The following is a 19846-nucleotide window of genomic DNA, read 5'->3' on the forward strand; positions in this document are numbered from 1 at the left end:
AATGTTCCCAGATTTTACCTCCATCACCCTTCTTCCAGGGATTTCCACACAACACAATCCCTGGACAGTCTCTCAGAGAAGGCACAGACCCTGTTTCATTCCCAGTGTGGGGAATGGGATGACTGAGATGGGAAATCACACTGCACTCACCCAAACCACGAGATCTGCACCCACAGCCACCAGTGGGAATAAACATCCCAGCCCCTGCTCCTGCAGCTTTCTTCTGACACTTTTTCCTTCACTCCAGCCAGCCTGGAATGCTCCTGCTCTCTTGGAGCACGTTCTGGCACTCAGGGAAGGCACCAAACCCCTCACTCTGCAAAGAGGGTACAGAAGGGACACCACCCCCAGGCAGCTTTAGGGGCATCAGAAAGGGCAAGAGCACAGAAATCCAAAAAGCAGCGCTGCCAAAATTCCCCTCCTGGAGCCTGCAGCAGGCAGGAGCACCTCTGATCCCTGCAGCAGCCACCCTCCTCTGCTTCCTCTGCAGCTTGGGAAGGCCACCAGCTCCTCACAGTGGGCCTGAGGGGGTACAAGCAGGGCAGCAGGGCCGTGTTCCCCCCGTGCCCGCAGCAGGGTGGCCGTGGCATTTAAAGGACAGCAGGAAAAAGTTCTGTTCTCCTGTTGCTGCACATTGTTTGCCAGTCAAACCATGCAACTCCCGAGCGCAGGGGGAGAGGGATGGCTGAAGTAGACTGCTGTTCCCCAAAAGCTGTGGCTCCCAGCCAAAGGCAGGCAAGCATGGAGCAGATGGAGTCCTGGCAAGGCCTCTCCTGTCCCTGCATTAGCAGCATCTGCTCATTACCCAGAACCCTCGCCTGCTTTATCTAATGCTCCAGGAAAAGCATTTTGATTTGATTCATTTCAGTTCGGTAACGTGCAACACAATTAGTGGTAAAATCAAACTGGAGCACTGCCAGTGCTGACAATAGGAAACAAGGCAGAAGAAATATGAGGCCAGTGGGTTGGAATTCAAAAATCACAACTGTGGCTCGAGTTGCCAAGTCCCGTTGCCCCAGGTGTACATCCAGTGCCCCCACTGAGCGCTGGCACGGGCACAGGGAACTTCATTTGCTCCTCATCCATTCCTCCCTCCTCTCCCTGTCCCTGCAGCCCGAGGCTGGCACCGGCAGGAGCCTCCACCAGGAGCCACAATCCCATTTTCCTCCAGGGCCACCACGGAGTGACAGCCCGCTTTGGACAGGGCATGCCAGGAGGACAACCTGTGTCCTTGCTGTGCCTGGGGAAGGAGCTGAGGAGCAGAGCAGGGCAGGCAGGGCCTGCCAGCCCTTCCCTGGGATGGGGAGCCAAGGCCAGCACCGCGGGAGCCCTGCGGGACCGGGAGCAGCCGATGGCGGCGGGACGAGCCAGGGATCCGCCAGGGAAGTCTAGACTGCCTGACAGCACCACCTCCAACACGAGCAGATGGTTCCTCTGGGTTAGTCAAACTTACAAACAAAGAGGAAAGGGAGCTGGAAAAGTACAACAAAGAACAATCAAACACATTATCTTCAAAGCAGTCCGCTCCCTCCCCAAAATTTAAAATAACTCTCTCCAGCAAACTGTAAATATGTGCTTTCGGCTTGCAGTTAGTAAACACTGCTAAAATGGGGCTTTTTATTTCCCTATTCCCATAGAAACTAATCTATTCTGACCAAGGCTTCTCAAATCAGAGTAACTGCCATATCACAGAGCCTATTAAATTCTCTACCCAAAAGAATAAAAGACGCCGAGCTTTATGCAAACTAGTTCAGTCACAGCACTGACAGCAAGGGATATGACAGGCAAAAAACTCAGACAAATTATTAGATTAGTCAGTGGGAAACTAGAAAACAAACAAAAGACCCTCTGCTAGTCATTGTCTGGAACACTAGAAAAAACCCAGCACTTAAACCTGTGTTATAATTTCCTATGACTCCAGTAAACAATATTGGTAACACCAGATTTGCTGTTTTCAGAAAATGTTGCCTATTAACAATTTTTACCCACAGAAAACCATCCTGGCATGATCCAAGCCAGAAAAACAGCTAAGGATGTTGAGTATCTTAAAACACATAAAGCATTTAATTTACTTTTAAAATAAAAGTATGGATTAGGGATTTTTTTGGGATTATCCACCTTCTGTTTTGTTTTCACCTGTAGACACGCCAGGACCAAAGACAGTATGTGTACAAAGCTCTCTAAACTTACAAATATTTTTTATTTATACCCAAGAGACATTTTAAGTATCAAATTTTACATTTTAAAGATGATGGGAGTTGAGTTCTGCCTGAGCCCCTCAGTTTAGGATCCCAGTTGGCCGGTTCTGTCCAAACCTGACTTTTTTAATTGCTCTTCCCACATCCAGAAGATGCTGGTCTCTGGCTCTTTTTGTCCATTATAGAAACCCTCTAAGGGTATTTAAAACAATGCACACAACCAGGATTTTATGAGGGTTTCACTAAATATTAGGTGAAAGCTTTCATTCTTTAAATCCAAGTATATAATAACAACCCAGCACTGCAAACCAACACTTCAGTGCATCCACACACCACGCCAAGAGCAAGAGGGATGGGGATTAATCAGACATCCAAGTTCACCACCATGCCCATAACAAAGCTCCACTGCACCCCAAGGGAGTTTTGGCCAGAGGAGAAGGCTGGTGGAAGAATATTTAATATTTTTATAGCAAAACAAGTTATTTGCTTAAGATAGCTTGGCTGGACTACAGCCTGGCACTCAAGCTTTGTGCAGCAGCTCCAGTAGGAATTAAAGCTCCGTTTTAATGGGTGCTATGTTCCAATGCCTCCTAATGCATTTAGGGTTATTGGCCAACTTTCTCACATAAAAGCAAGTGTGTGCGTGTGTGTGGATACAGAGGATTACAGACACACAAAAAGCTGAGCACAGCTGCTTCATTTTTCTAAAGCCTTTTTTTTTTTTTGCTGTTGTTTTAATGGGGAGGAGAGTTGTGGTTGCTCACCGTCCTCGTGGGCAGCCACGGCCAGGGAGCTGTTGATCCTCACAAAGGAGACGTGTGGCAGGGCTCCAGCCCCTCCAGGGCCTGGCACTGGTGCCAGCACAGGGGCTGTGTAGTCCCAGGTGCGGGTGTCCCACAGCCTCACCTCCCCTGAGCTGTACCTGCAAAACAAGGGCAGCCGTCAGCCCACGCGGGAAATAATCACAGAGAATTTTTACAGCTTGGTGGAAGGTTTACAAAGGGAGATAAGACCTGTTTTCTCTTCTTCTCTCTGTGTTTCTGCATGAAAAATCATGCGAGAGAAAATTCTGTCTCTCCATGTTCAGAGAATGTGAATGCCACAACATAGTATGGATCTGTATGCAAACTGTGCATATAATCATAGTTATAAAGAATTTGAAGGATTGTGTTGCATAAATGTATCTAACATAAATGTATCTAACTTAGTTATATAAATAAATAAATAAAAATCAATTTATATTTATTTCAGAGTCCCTCCACAAACAACACAAAAACGAAATCATTTCACAAATTAAATTAAAACAGATGATAGATCATACTTAGATGATTTGTTTAAAACATAGTTTTACACCTTAACTAAAAAAACTTTACAAATTAAGTTTATATGTATTGATTGTTATAGTGATAGTGTTAGTGGTAGTGCCTTGTACACTTCACTGTGCACAGCAAACAATAAACAAAGCCATCAAAGAAGTTTTTTCCATTCAAGAGAGAGGGGAAAATGTGGGAAATGAAATTGTAGGGAATTCTCCAAACCTGACAAAAGGCCCACCCAGTGTGCATCTGTGTGCAAACCTTGAGATAAGAAATGCTGAATTAGGAATGCCATGGAATAGGACAGACATTGTTGGGAGAGAAATGGAGCTAGAAACAAGTTTCAAAGGATGGCCTCACAAATGAGACTGGATACTTTGGAGAAATAGAACTATGAAAGATCATTGCAGTGGGACCCACGAGGGGTAGTTTTAGGTGATTGGCTTTAAGGCATTTACAGCATGATGTGGCTAAAGCTGATAGGCCAAGAAACACTTATAGTGCACTGTAATTAGGAAATAATTAGCTTCTGATTGTGATAGTGTGATAACATCTGTATTGTCTCACCCTTCACATGAGAGTGAAAATGGAATGAAAGTTTTTCAAACACCTCTCATTTGCCCCATCTCTAAATCAGAAGAGGGCCTAATCCAGCAACCCCACAGCACCTGCAAGGAGGTGGCTGCAGCAGAAGGGAGAAGGAACAAGGATGGGCTCCCAGACTGATCCTCCCCCAGCCCCCTGTGCACAAAACCATCAGCTTTACCCATCTTGTTCCCATGTATGAATGTGGCACCAAAGCCTACCAAGGCAGGCAGGTGAATTGAAACTGGAGCTACAAGGAATGGTGTGGCCAGCAGGAGCAGAGCAATGATTCTCCCCCTGTGCTCAGCACTGGTGAGGCTGCACCTGAGTGCTGTGCCCACTCCTGGGGCTCTCAGTTTGGGAAGGACATTTAGGGGCTGGGGTGTGTCCAGAGAAGGGAAACAAGGCTGGTGAGGGGCTTGGAACACAAGTCCTGTGAGAACTGTGATTTCTGTGAGCTCCTAAGGGAGCTGGGGATGTTTAGCATGGAAAAAAGAAGGGTCGGGGTGACCTTATTTAACTCCCTGAAAGGAAGCTGTAGCCAGGGAGGGTTGGTCTCTTCTCCCAGAGAACAACTGCCAGAATGAGAGGACACAGCCTCAAGCTGTGCCAGAAGTTTAGATTGAACATCAGGAAAGAATTCTTCTCTGAGACTGGGCACTGGAACTGTCTGCCCAGGGCTGGTGTATCATCATCACAGCTTTTAATGAAGGCATGGGACCACAGCTGGGCTAAGAAGGATTTATTGTTCACATAAACATCACTCTCTGAGGCTGTGAGATTTTAGAGGAGCAAGTAATCAGCCATAGCTCAAAATGGTCACAAGTTCTTTGGTACAAGACAAATATAGACCTTTCTAACCCAATGAACAGATGACACAAGGTTTATTTTGCTTTTCTAACCTATCACCTTTACTCACTTCTGCTGCACTCTGGATACTTTTGTCCAACAGGCTTCTGTCTCACAGGCATAAAAATGCTTCTATTATAACTTCTAAACTCTTAGCTTATTCCATACAACCCCACCCCTACACTATAAACCCTTCACCACCTTATCAATGCAGTTTCTCACTTAATTAAAGCATATTCTTACAAGTATAGAAACATAAGTTTATTATTTTTCTGCTTAATGTCTGTGTATTGTATTTTTACATCAATCCAAACTTTCTCTAAGGCTGCAGATCAAACCCTTCAGTGTCTGGAAGTTTCTGTTTCTCCAATGCCCACAGTGGTAGAGTCACTGTCCCTGGCTGTGGCACTCAGTGCCATGGTTCAGCTGCTGAGGAACTGCTGGGTCACAGGTTGGACCTGATGTTCTCAAAGGTCTTTTCCAATCCAGTTCATTCTGTGACTCTGTGACACACAACTGAGCCACCACCACCAGTATCCACTTTGCAAATAACACACAAGCAGAGCCAGGCTCAAGAGGAAAAAGGAAATCAGCAACAAGCCTAAATTACCTCACGGCAAAACTTCAAACCGGTTCTTTTGTCTTTCAAGATTTCTGGTTGTGTTAAACCAGAGCATTTATCTGTGACCATACAAGCACCCACCCAACCTACTGCTCTTTATAGGAAGAAATTTCTTTTTATAGAAGAAATTTTTTGATGCTTCATCAACAGATCAATTTACCTACATCTCTGAAGACTAATTAATTAATTGATTCAACTTAGTGTTGTCTTTAGAATTAAGGCAATGGCTCCTTTTAAGCACGCAGGCTCATTAAAATATCACAAAAAAATGTAGTTTAATATCAGTTTGTCAATGAGGAAATAAAGAAACAGAACTAGAACTAAACTTTTCAAATAATATTGAATATATCTGAATGAAAGAAGGTTGTTACACAGCAAACAATGGATAAACTGCTCTGGGCCATCTATGACCACAAAAGAGACTATTAAAGGGGAAAAAAAATCACAGAGAAGTTTCTACAACTGGTCAAAGACCACAGTTCTATAATTATTTAAGGCTAGTTTTGACAAAACGGTGATAATTAACACTGTCAGATCTCTTCCTCTGGCATAAATGACACTTGGATTCTTTTGGAAAATCAAAGGTGCTTCCTGCTCTGTCACCTTTGTTGTTACATCCTGACTTTTGGGGGAAAAGTATTATGGAAGAGTGATTCTCACCAGCCTCAGAAGTCTGGTGGTTGGGAATCTGGCTGTGCTTATGAGGAAAAAAAGTTAATTACAAGAAAAAGAAGGAAAAGAAGGTTTAGGGGACATGGGAGTTGCACTCAGGTTTCCCAGCTCTCTGGGCAGTGCCATGCCTGGGGCTCCTGGTACTGGGAGCAGACCCCTGCCCATCTCCTGGTGAAAAGGCTCCAATTTACAGAAGGAATTGAAGTGCCCAGGGGGGTGGTGAAATCTGTCAGGCAGAGAGAGATGCACATTAATTCCCTGCACTGATCAGGAAGAGAGGGAAGCCTGTCCTTGTCACCTGCCTCCTCTGCTGTGTCTTACAGGGAAATGAGAGAACAGGGTGGGACACTCCTCCCTTTCCCTCGCTCTGAAACGAGGCCCAAACCCCTCTGAATCCTGCTTTCATTTCCCATTTACAGCAGCACAATCTAACAAGAACAGGCCAAGAAGGAAGCTTCCCCAAAGCAAAACGTTTCACGTTGGATTGGACACGGAGCGCGGATCAGATCACAACAAATCTCCTCAGTTTGCAGAACTGGAAAGGGCTCATTTTGCTTCAAAATCTGGACACAAACCTCACCAGGACAGGTGATTGCACAGATCTGCTGCAGTCCCCTTCAACAAGAGGCACACAGTGCATGGAAGCATTTTCATTTTGAACTGATTTTTGTTTCCTTACGTTAGGGTTGGTTGGGGTCGTGTTTTTGAGCTTCTCCTGGCTGCCAAGAGCAGCAGATTCCTCCCAAGGGAAGCCAAAATTCTCTTGTCACTGAAAAGTGAGTTCCAGGGGAGACATAAAACACTGGTAGACTGGACAGAATATTTGTTTTCATCTCTAAATAAACAAGGAAGAACAGCATCTCCTCCTAGTGTAGGTCTCACACAGTCCAGGCTGGAGATGTAAAAACAAAGACTGAGAGAAGGAGAAAATGGCAGGAGGAGAGATCCAGGGCTGGATAATTCTCAGGGCACACTGCACCTGGTTTCCCTACACAGCCTGGCACACAAGGGATCCAACAAAAATAATAATGCATTGACTGCAATCCTGGAATGAAAGATCCAACATCACAGGACCACAGTAAATCCTTAAATTTAAAAATCCTTAATTTATTTTTTTTAAGCATTAGATTAATTTTATCTCGGAATTCAATCAAGTCAAAATATGGTTAGAACCATTCTTTCCTCACAAAGAACCACCTGAACCACCTCTGAGCCAAGTTCAAACTGGAGCAGTACCACCAAACACTTCTGGCCACTGCGTTGAAATCAATTTGATGATGAAATAAATTCTGATGTGTTTTTGCTGGGACCTTTTTGGCAGGGTCTGCACCAGCAGCCCACCCTGCAGCCTCCTCCTCCTCCTCCCTCCTCCCCTCCCTGGTGGATCAGCTCACGCTGGAGGCTCCCACTCCTGTGCCATGAAGCCATGCTGCTCTCCCAGCCCCTGAAAGGACCTGCAGGACACCAGAGTTTGTCCCCAGGGGGCTCTGACACTGCCCAAGAATCCCTGAGAGCATCCTGTGCTCCTCCGTGCTCCTCCAGAGACAGAGAGCAGGGACACTCCATGTGCCAGGAGAGCCCTGCAAGAGCCCACCAGAGCTCCCAGCAGAGCCAGCACAGCAGAAGTTCCTCAGGAAGGTTCCCAACTTCTCACCATTCCCATCCTTCCCAGGGCAGCCCCACACAGCAGAGCTGAAGGATTGGGAGAGATGTTCCACAAGACTGTGGTGGGATCATGAGTGGAGCTGCAGGTCTGGGCAGGGAACCAGCCTGGGGAAATGGAGATAGAAACCAGCTCCTCCCCTGCCCATTTCCAGTGTGCACTGGGCCTGCACCAGGGCTGAACTGGAAGAATTTCAAACACAGATGAATCCAATTCAGAAGGGGAAAAAAAAATTTATGCTGTTGTAAAGAGCACCACACTTTCAATCTGTAACCACAACAAAAGGCTTTTAAACTATTAAAGCACTGCCTTGCTGTAAAAAAAATAAAAAGGCTGCTTTATTGCAGATAATTGGCAAATCTGCCCTATCAACAGGGCTGGCTGGAGAGAGGAACACACTGCACTATTTCTAGATAATTTCAAGATTTCTATTCATTTCCCACCACAACTTTTACATTTTGCCTTGAAAATTTCATTTGGATCACTCAATGAAATAACCCCAGATGCAAGCCCTGCCCAAGATCAAGCCCAGCACTCCAAACCCACTCAGCTACTGAATTTTCCACCAAGATGGCAATGAAATGCCCACTTAGCTTCCTGCTGGAGTGAAAAAAACCCCAAACCAACTCACAACTCCCTGTTTAATACAGCAACGATCCCATCCTGCTTGCTCTGACACCAAGAGCATTCAGCTGCTGCTTTCCCCTGCTGGGTGCCACGAGCTGACTGCTGCAGTGGCAGGTAAATCCTCCAACACCTGGCACCACTGAGCAACCCAACAACCCAACCCCAAACCCTAAAACAACCCACACCACAGACCACACCTGCTTCATTTCATTTAGAAAGGCTGTCCAAAGTTTTGCTCTCCTGAGCACAACGGGGAGCAACAAGAAGCCTGTTGCTCACAAGGCAAATTTCCCCCTCTCCTGATACCCATTCCCTGATTCCTTCCACCACACCACACCTGGCTCCCAGCTCTCCCTACTCACAGACACATTTTTCCTTCTCTGATGTTCAACAGAGCCTCTCCACCCAAATAACTCAGCTTCTTTGATGGACTCACGTTCCACTTTGCCCTTGTTCTTTGGAATATTTCAGTATAGACACACAAGAAGCAGCAGCAGAGAAGAGACAAGCTGTATTTTTCTAAATATACTTCCTCTCAAGGAGCCTATTCTGTAATTCTGGCCAGATATGGATCTAGCTGTAAAAATTAGCCTGGATATTCAACTTAAGCTTAACAGAGATGCATCAAAACCTTGCTGAAATGGAGCAACAATAGATGGAATGCATACGGCATAGAAAAACTGGGAAAATTAAATTCAGATACAACAAAAATACCTACTTACTAACCAAAAGCATTGTGACTACTTTTTAGTGGCAGTAATGAGATGGACATTCTGCTCATGCCCTCCCACGAGTGAAAGCAGAAGGAGCTGGGGTTAAAAGCTGCTGCTGCCCCACGATGAATGCCTGGGAAGCAGGTGGTGGAGTGCAGAGCACATGTGGGAGGAAGCAGAGCTGCAGGCTGGGCACAGCTCTAATGAAGTGGTGCTGAAGAGGCAGACGATTTCATAAGGAGAAAAACATCAGGAAACTGGTCAAAACACAGAATCTCATCTGAAAAAGCTCCACTGTGCTGGATAGCAATAGCCAGAACAAATTTGGGGAAGAGGAGGAGGGGGAGGCTGATCCCTCTCCAGAGCCCCAGATGTCTTTATGGTTGCCTAATGACAATTATACTCAACCAATTAAGACACTGCTATCACAGTTGCATTGTTAGTAAGGCTTTGGCCCTGAGTGTTGATGGCTGTCTAATTAGTGTTTGTGCAAAGTACAACTGCAACTAATATATAAACTGACAAATACACAAAAGAAAAACTGTTAACAGGAACGTTTTCCAAACAGTTGAGACTCTGCTCGTTCAGTCCATGGCAGCAGCAAAGACAAACTGCTTTCCTTCATGGCTGGGTACTGCTGGCACTGCAGAATTTCACTTCAAACCACAGGGTCAACACGACCCTTGCTGGTTTCTGTTCAGACAGGATGCTGGTGCCACTCACTTTTGGTGCTGCCTTTAGCACATCCCTCCAGGGCAAGGCTCACTGCACCAAACTGGGCTGGTCAGCAAAGACCCCTGATAAAACCCACCAGAAACCAGTTTACATTTTCCATGTTTTCTCTAAAGAGTGTGTAGCAAGGAAAAGGAATGAGAAAGAACCCCCTTTGTTTCACAGTCAGGTCTGATTTCCAGAAGGCAAAGTCTGTTCAGTTTCCAGATACCTGCGGTGATCAACAAACCAAAAAAAACCACAACCCAACAACTTTGTTTCAGGCAGTCAGTGACCATCTGTTAATACTCAAAAGATCTTATTATGAAGTCCTTACAATGTCAGTGCATTTTATTGAAGTCAGTAGGAATTTTGCTGCAGTAACAGTCTCTGTTTAAACGGATGCCTGTTGATAAGCAAGTAAAATAATGAGTATTTTGCATTGTCTTGCTCCAACAAGCACCTCAGAGCTTTCATCCTTATTCCACCAAAAGCAACTCTCCAGTCCTTCATGTGTTTAATTAAGGTATCAGCGAGTGCCCCCCTCAGCAGGCTCAAGAATAAGGCCCAATTAAAGATGCAAACCCAAGCCCAAACATCTTCAAACTGCTTCAAATTGACCCTGAGCTCCATCTTCTCTCCCAGGCTCAAGTGAGACACTGACAGTGAGACACTGACAACTCAATGTCCAATTTCAAAACACCTCCTCATCACAACCACGGCATGTTGGGAGGTACCTCAATCACAGTGAAAAACACTGGAATTCAAGGGATTCTAGCACCTTCTTTGTACTCCTCTGAAGTGAGGGATGAGCTGTGGACTGCTCAGAAACACCTACCACAGGGTGAGGAGCCCCAAAGCCTGGAAGAGGTTCCCAGTTCTCCCTGCATTCTCATTCCCAGGTATTTGGGTGCAATGATTTTGCCATCTCTAACCAACAGGTAGCTTGGCTGAGGGATTCCTTAAGGAAAGGATTAAGAAAAAACTAACAGTAGCAGAAAAGAGCTACTTCACATGGCAGAAAGGAATATAAATAGAACACAATGACCAAAAATAAAACACAAATGGAACAGGGAAGAGAAAATTTTCTATTACACAGCAGAAAGTTACACCATAAAACACAAGGAAAAACAGATGGGGGTAAACCAAAACCAGAGCCTGAAACAATCCTAATGCTGGTAGAAGAATGCAGAGTAGAAAATTAATCTCCCTGATTTCATCCAAATGTACTTTTGGGTTGCTTGATATACGAGTGCAGCCACGAAAAATGTGACTAATGTGTCCCAAAATGGATCTGGAAGCACTTTTAGATTTAGCATGTAGAAAATCCATTCTGAGCATCCTCATGATCAGTTCCCAAACTCTTCTGCTGGGAACCCAACTTTCCAATTTACCAACCCACGCCCATCTGTGGACCCCTCACAAATATGGAGCTACAGAGAGCTTCTACCTTCCTTTTTAGGGCTTTATTTAGGAAATTATCCCTCAAGAAAGTGGGTTAAGCTGCTGGAGTGTGTAGTTCTGCAGCTTAGCACTGTTATCTGTAACAAAATTAACATTTCACCATCCTCACTGCTTCTGCCTCACCTTCTATATTAAGTGCATGCAAATGTCATACCAAGGGAACAGAAACAAGCCAAAGGGTTGTACTGTAAGGAAAACATTTTAATGAACATTTATAAAAGCAGCAATTAGAAAAAGCCACCCTCTTTCTAGTAATTTGATTTTTAAGGCAAAAAAACTCCCATCCCCTAGCTCAAGGTTCCAGTGACTTGCATCAGCCCAGGCCCATTAATTAAAGCAGCTGCTCTACCAAGGAAACAAATTACTGTGGGTACAGGAGAAAAAAATTATCTTTTCCATAAGAATTCAGGAGGCATTATGATGCAATTTGGGAAGGCTCTGCTCCATCAGCCCTATTATGTCACAAAAGACAAAGCACAGATAAAACAGCGGCTCCAGTTGCAGACAGAGGTGAGAAACACCACAGGAGGATGCTGGAAATTGATCTGTTTGCTCTGGAAGAACACCAACTGCAGCAGGCTGCAAGCAGCAGAGGGGAGGGGCATCACCTGAGCTCCAGGCACTGATGGTGACAGCCCAAAGAGTAAAAATGAAACCTTCAGGAAGTTTCGTAGAAAGAAGGATGGGTTTGTCTGGCCCCAGTAAAAAACCAGGATTTACAAGCTCAAAATTACTGCCTGTGCCTGAGAACACTGAAGGCATCACTGAGCACATCCCTGCAGCAGCAAAACCCAGAGGCAAACCAAGAGCTCCAGGCAGGCTGCAAAAGCAGCTTCCACAGAGTCAGGTCAGGCTTCATAAGCAGCTGAAATGGAAAAACACCCAAACCAACTCACAACTCCCTGTTTGATACAGCAACGATCCCATCCTGCTTGCTCTGACACCAAGAGCATTCAGCTGCTGCTTTCCCCTGCTGGGTGCCACGAGCTGACTGCTGCAGTGGCAGGTAAATCCTCCAACACCTGGCACCACTGAGCAGACCCAACAACCCAACCCTACTGTGGGTTTCACCTGAAAGGCTTTTTTCAGGAGCTGGGAGAGAAGCCAGCCTGGCTGTCACTAACACAACCTTACCTAAGCCCCGTGCTCATCTGTCACCTGAGCCCTCTGCACTCATGATGTCATTCCCCTGCTCAGCCTCCTCAGGGTGAAAAGAGGAGCCCTGACACTGCTCCTCAACAATGATGAGAGTGAGTGATGAGAGGACAAAAGGTCTGGGGAAGGTTGAAGAAAAAAGCAATTATTTTCACCTTCTGCTTTGTTTGACATCTTGGCTTGCAGTCACTGGGAGGGGAGGGAGAAACTAGGAAAGTTGTGGCATCATAGAAGGGAAATTTAGGCAATTAAACAAGGCAGGGGTTTATCCAGGCTGCTGGAAGTCTTCAGTTTGTTAACTTTGATTCATTTTCATTACTAATTAATATTTTGGTTTCCTCAGGTCTGCACACTGAATTAAGATGCAAGAGCTAATAATAAATACCTTGAGAATAACCCACAAGCCCTACAGCAAAAAATCCAAATTAGATGAGAGTTGACATGAAGTTTTAAAAAGTGCAGGAAAGTGATTTCAAGCCTTTTGGGCTAGTTTCACACATCATTATGAAACTAAAGAGTGGCAGGCCCAGCTTCTAAAAAGTCATTTGCAGGTCACCTTTGAGCAGGAGCAAAGTGGAGTGGAAGGGATGGAAGAGAACAAAGGAACTCACCATAAAGGAGCAGCTACTTGTGTGTAGATGTTGCTCAAAATGAGTTAAACTGAAAGGCCCGAATTGTTTTTGAGTGCTCCCAGAATGAAGACAACTGTATAAAATCGTGTCAGCATGAGAAATAAATGTCCAGATTCCCCTAAGGAACCACACTGGATATTCAGGAAGTTCTTCTCATTGCCTTTATCAAGCATCACTTGGGGAAACACCACCTGTGCCAGGTGGGCTCCACCATGAAAAGGGAGGAAATGTGAACCTCTTGGTTTATCAAGGCAATCAGCAGGTGAATGTCACCAGTCCTAACTTCTCAAATCACAAGGAAAGCAGGCAGTACTTAGGGGGGAAGGAGGAAAACATCTGAAATTAAAATTTCAAGAGAAGCCAGGGCTGATTTCCCAGTCTGTAAGAGGTGCAGGGACTCCTCACAGCATCTGCTAAATCAGTTTGTGGCCAAGCTCTTCACTACCAGGCTACCACTCAGTCATGGAAAACTGAAGAAAAAAGAAAGAAAAAGATGATACTTTATAGTTCTGGGTCTTGGGAAGGGTGGTCTGACTCTGGGCCTCTTTTGTTTACTTATTTTCAGAGCCACCACCAGCAGCAGTGAAGCCACGGTGCTTTTTTGCTTTTCTGCAAGCATTAAAAAATTAACACATCTCCCTCAAAGCCTGCCTGGTGTGGTTTTAGGGGTGAGCTGTGAGGTGAGATGGGCACCAGCAGCACCAGGCAAGCTCACCCCAGGGCTCAGGAACAGCCACAGGTGAGCATTTCAGAGCCAGTCTGGAGCAACAGTCTCATGTCATGCCACGGGCACATCACACCATGGGATCCTCTGGAATGGCAAGGTCAAACAAGGACCATGTGCTGAGATCACACTGTCCAGGAGGACCCAACCTCTGACTACAATGCCAAAAAAATAGCAAACAAGCAGCAATTTTACTGTCTGAACAAGCATTTGCTTAACAAACCCCACATAAATCCAGATTTTAGTAAGAGAAAGTGAAGCAATGCAGGCATTCTGCACAGTAAATGACAGCATCAGGCACAGGGAGCCTCACCAGCAGGAATTTCTAAAAGCCGAGCAAGCAGCTATATAATTGCTTTAAGTAAGCTCTGACTTAGGGCTGAAACTCCATTTGAATGGGAGATGAGGGGGAGAACATCATCCCTTTAGAGAAGATCCTTCGAGACGTGTAACTGTAGAAAGGCTGGCAAATACACCATTGATTGGGAGTGAGGTAACCACAAACACCACTGGCTCAAATGAAAAGGGATTCAGGGGCTGACCCAGAAAACAAGGCTCGTAACCACCGGGATGAAATTTTAATGACAAACACAAGAAGCTCTGCGTGCAGGCCAGATTGAATTATCTGATGTCAGGCAGCACAAAGGGGAGCTGCTCGCTGCCACCTCGCTCCCAGCTCAGGTTGCACTCAATCAATCCTTGATATTCTGCCATCTCCTGGCTTCAGCCTGGCCAGCAGCGTGGGGACAAGTGGGAAGTGCATGGAACAGGAGCATTGCTCTGGGTATTTCTGTGCCTTTGCTTCCTTCACAGATTAATAAAGAGCTGCTCCTGAACCAGCTCAAACTGTGCCTCTATAAATCGCAGCTGCTGGTTTAAGTCACTCTGCCCACAGCCTGTATAAATTCCCTTTCAGAAAGATTAAAAAGCTCTACAGCAACTAAAATTAAAATGATTCCACTTTGCAGCAGTGTTTGAAGCAGGACAGTGAGGATGACAAGATCACACCTAACACAGTGCAGGTTCAAATCAATCAGTGATTCCAGGCTTGCTCCAAGATTCCCAAACACACCAACCCCAGCATTCCTGCTCTCTCCAACCAGAACTCCTCTCAGCCCAACTAGAACTCAATCTTGCTGCTGCCAGAAAAAGAGTTAAAGATGTTTCCATAAATACATCAGCAACAAAAGGATTGCTAAGGAGAATCTCCATCTTTATTGGATCAGGGAGAAACAGTGACAAAAGATGAGGAAAAGGCTGAGAGAATTAAGGCCTTGTCCTCAGGGTACCCAGGCTGGAAAACAGGGACAGGGAGCAGAATGAAGGCCCATGATCCAAGGGGAAGTGGCTGGCATCCTGCTGCAGCACTTGGGACCCACCCCAGGGTGCTGAGGGAGGGGGCAGAGCTCACCCCACCCTTTCCCAGCAGGGAGGCCATGGGCCCTCCTCTCCCAGGGGACTGAGCTCTGCAATCCTGATGCCCATCTAGGAGCTGGGCTGGAAGGAGCATCCAGGGAAAGGCTGCCCTGTGAGCCTGACCTCAGTGCCAGGCAGAGCTCTGGAACAGAACATCAGCAGGGCAAAGTGCTGGGTCCCACCCTGGGCCACCACCCCGGGGAGTGCTGAGGGCCTGGGCAGGAGTGGCTGCACAAGGTGGACAAAGCCCTGGGGGGTGGTGACAGCAGCTGGTCACCAGCCCAGCTGTGCCCAGCTGTGCCCAGCTGTGCAAGAGGGCCAAGGGCACCTGGGCTGTCCCAGGGCACAGCACTGGGCACTCCTGGGGCACCTCTGCCCAGTTCTGGGCCCCTCAGGACACAAAGGAGCTGGAGGGGTTGGAGCGTGTCCAGGGAAGGGGCTGGAGCACCAGGAGTGCTGAGGGAATTATGATCAAAAACCTGCTAAAAACTGAGCAGCCCCAAGCAGCAACCTGAGACTAAAAAAGGCTCAAGCCACTGGACAGAAAATCCTTGGGAAATGCCCCACAGTTCTGGATTAGCAGCACCAGGCCTTGCAAACTCACACTCAGACACACACTGTAAGCACTGATCATTCCCATGCAAAGCTGAGCACACAAGTGTTTGTGAAACGGGAGAGAGAATCATTAAATGTAACAGATAATTGATATTTATACTGAGAGGAGAATTGACTTTGTAAACCTCAGCTATTAAATTACTTCTTCAGTACTGAAAGAACACAACAGTTTGCTATTGATCACCAGATTCATTACACTTTTATGACAAATTTGAAAGCACAATGCCATTAAGTTCAATTTTATAAGCTGGGAGAGACAGGGGAGGGTTATGGTTGGGTTTAAAAAACAAAAACACAGCAAACAACAAAACCCCAACAAATTCCTCAATATCCTAAATACTTACCAAATGCGCATGAAGTATTTATCTGCACAATTTGCTGATGCCCTCTGAAGTTTTAGTTATAACTTGAAGTCTCCCTTGTTTGATATTTACCAATTTAAGAGATAAAACAGAGTGAAGCAGTAAACAGCAAAGGACATAAAATAATTTTTGTGTTCTAACACTCTAAAGTTTTCATTTACTAACCAGGTAAATTCAATCAGCTGAATTCTAACGTCCTCATGTTGTTTTATCAAACACATGCTCACAGCTTCATAAAGAGATAATTCATTTTTCAGAGAAATTACTGGAAAGTCATTTAAGTGAACATCATTTTTTCCTAAAGGATACACACATGCAGATTGCCCTCAGTGGTCTCTTACCTGCTCACCTGTTTTCAGGAACCTGAATTATTTAATTGCATCACACCCCTGTAAATTCACCAAGAGAATCAGGAGATACTGGAGGAACTGGAGAACCAGCAGGAAAAAAGTGCAACTGTCAGCTCCCAACTTCTCTAATACACCAAGCCAAAATATGCACTGCTGGAGTTTAATATGCAGGATTCACAACCTTTGCTTATTAATACTTCTGAAATGTAATTTAATCTGCCTAACTCCTCTCTGCTGCATGTTTGGATATAAACACAAGGGAGAAAATGAAGGAAAAGAAGAGCTGGAGGTTTTGGCAGCAGCATGGAGACAACTGGGTTTGCTGTCTGACAGTTTAGAGTCCTGCTCTCAGCTGTCCAAGAGCATTCAAAAGCATTTCCATAAATTAGAGTTTTCCAGGTATCTTTCTTATAACCAGTCTGTGAATTTTCAAGTATTTTAGAAGCAGTTTTCTCAGTCCCACACCATTAACATGAAGTGCTACCATTACACATTGAACCCTGGTATGTCAAGGACAATGTCCCAGCTCCCCAGGATATTCATAATTTTTATTTACTCATGTAATTTCTGGAGGGTTACTAATTACTGAACCTGTGAAATTCAAACAGAACACAGGAAACCCTCACACTTACTGGGATAATCACTGTAACCTCTTCTAAAAATTTGTGAGACTCTTAAAATTGTATTTAAGAACCACATGAATAAGTAACATTAAACCAAGGTCCAGCAAACTTCTGTATGAGGAAAAGAGAAGTTTGAGTTTACCTATTCTGAGTGGGTTATTTTCCACCCAGGTTGTCTTTTAAGTAAGAATGGACAAAAATAGCAGGCCTTCTAAAGTTATTTTTGTGCTTTGACAAGATACCCTTGTGATTAAGAGATTTTTATGAAAAAACATTAAAAAGGGAGATTTTTTTCAGTAGATGTGTAAAATGTTTAATACATTTTGGGTGCTTCCACAGCAAAACAATAGAAGGAGTTCATCAGAAAGCACCTGAATTTTTACAGGGACTACTTGTACATGAGATAACTTGAATAGTTCATTAAAAATTTGCACTGCTGAGGTAAATTGTAGATAAACATCCTCATCAGTCACTTAAGGACAGCCTGTCTCAGGAACTCAGGTGAATCCATTCTTATGCTTCAAACAGGTGCTGCTTTTGAATTTATTAAAAGAAGCACCTGAGATTTCAGATGGTGAAGGTGGAGTAGGTGGAGTGAGCCCTACACAGACTGGTAAAGATGGAGTGGGCATTACACAGCCTGGTAGAGGTGGAGGGAGTATTACACAGCCTGGTAAAGATGGAGCAAGCTTTACACACTCTGCTAAAGGTGGAGTGGGCAATACACACTCTGGTGAAGATAAAATGAGCATTACACACTCTATAGAAGGTGGACTGGGAATTACACAGCCTGGTAGAGTGGGAATCACACACACTGTGAAAGATGGAGTGGGCATTACACACTCTGGTACACATGGAGTGAACATTACACACTCCATAAAAGGTGGAGTGGGAATTACACACTCTGCTAAGGATGGAGTAGGCACCACACACTGCTGCAGGTGCAATGGACATTAAACATTCTGTGACACACGGAGTGAACATTACACACCCTACAGAGGATGGAGTGAACATTACACACCCTACAGAAGATGGAGTAGGCAATGCAGACTGTTGCAGGTGCAGTGGGCATTACACACTCTACAGAAAGTGGAGTGGACATTACACACTATAGAAGGTGGAGCAAGCTTTACACACTCTACAGAAGGTGAACTGGACATTATACACTCTACAGAGGATGGAGTGGGCATTACATACTCTATGGAAGGTGCAGTGGGCAGTGCAGACCCCGTTGCAGGTGAAGTGGGCATTACACACTCCACAGAAGGTGCAGTGGGCATTACACACTCTATGGAAGGTGCAGGGGGCATTACACTCTATGGAGGGTGCAGTGGGCATTACACACTCCACAAAAGGTGCAGTGGGCAGTGCAGACTCTACGGAAGGTGCAGGGGGCAGTGCACACTCCACAGAAGGTGCAGGGGCAGTGCAGAGGGCAGTGCCAGCCCGTGCTCACCCTGCCATGACCACGCCGTCGCAGCAGTGGACGTCGCACAGCACGCGGCCGGGCTCGTAGTGCAGCTGGCTCACGGCACCCACGCGGTTCTGCAAGAGACACAGGCACTGGGGCTCCCTTTCCTTCATCCACCAAAACCTCCTGCTAACAAACTCCCAGCTCTGCTGCTGAGAGAAGACACATCTACCCCAAAACCCCCAGCAGCTTTCAACTGGGAAACACCAGCTGCAGAACACAACACCAACTCTCCTCTCTCACCTGCTCATACCTGGTTCCCATTTTTCCCCATTTCTCTAAGGAAATTCCCTCTCACCTTCCAGTTGGCTTTCAGCATGTGCTCTCTGGCTCTGCAGTTTTTGAGGGCGAGCTTCCAGCAGGAATGGTCAGAGATGCTCATGTCCAACAGGTATCCCTCCTGCTGGCACAGCCGGTACCACAACACTTCGTCTTCTGCAAGGATTTTCCATGTCCTGCTGACCTGGAAATCAATGTTTATATATGGATCTCTCATAAATGGATAAGGAAAATTATATTTAATACGAAACATTAAAATAGTATCTGAAATATAAAGATATAAATTAATACAGGCCTGTACTAAGATGAAAGTCTCACTTTAACAAATACATTTGTTCAGTCTTAATACGCCTGAGTGTATAAAAACCCCAGACTTTTAAGAAAAGGCTTGTTTTCTGTGGTTTCTTCAGGAAATAACTGACTTTATACTCCACTAAAACTCCACATAACACAGACACCAGTTTAGTGGTCACACTGTCAACCTGAAATTTCAGTGGCTGGAAAATTTTGACAGGAAAAGCAGCAAGAACATAATTAAGAGAGAATTATGAGCTTAGAGCAAAAATACGAATATATTTTCATATTTGTAGCTAAGAAACCCTCTCAGATCACAGCACCATATCTCTGAAGTCCCACTGACAATGCCTGATTAGGGGTATGACATTAGTGATTTATAACCTATTGTATTACAGTATGCATAAATAGGAATGAATTATTAAGTTTTTCAAGCAGCCTCAAGTTGCTGCCCATTCCAGAGAGAACAGCTTCATCACAATCAATTGTGGGCTCAGAATTAAAG

At 45.2% G+C, this 19846-nt stretch overlaps 1 protein-coding gene across 1 annotated transcript in view; it reads right to left on the reverse strand.

The window, feature by feature from the left end:
• FBXW8 (F-box and WD repeat domain containing 8) overlaps positions 1-19846 on the reverse strand; it is a 54276-nt gene that overhangs the window by 26253 nt on the left and 8177 nt on the right. Inside the window, exons 3-5 of the mRNA XM_064392420.1 lie at positions 19067-19231; positions 18754-18842; positions 2963-3120 (exon numbers count right to left, since the gene is read on the reverse strand). Coding sequence (XP_064248490.1) covers positions 2963-3120; positions 18754-18842; positions 19067-19231 — 412 coding nt within the window. The remainder of the gene's footprint in view (positions 1-2962; positions 3121-18753; positions 18843-19066; positions 19232-19846) is intronic.

Source organism: Passer domesticus, chromosome 17 (genome assembly GCF_036417665.1).
Source record: "Passer domesticus isolate bPasDom1 chromosome 17, bPasDom1.hap1, whole genome shotgun sequence".
Classification (NCBI taxonomy): Eukaryota; Metazoa; Chordata; class Aves; order Passeriformes; family Passeridae; genus Passer; species Passer domesticus.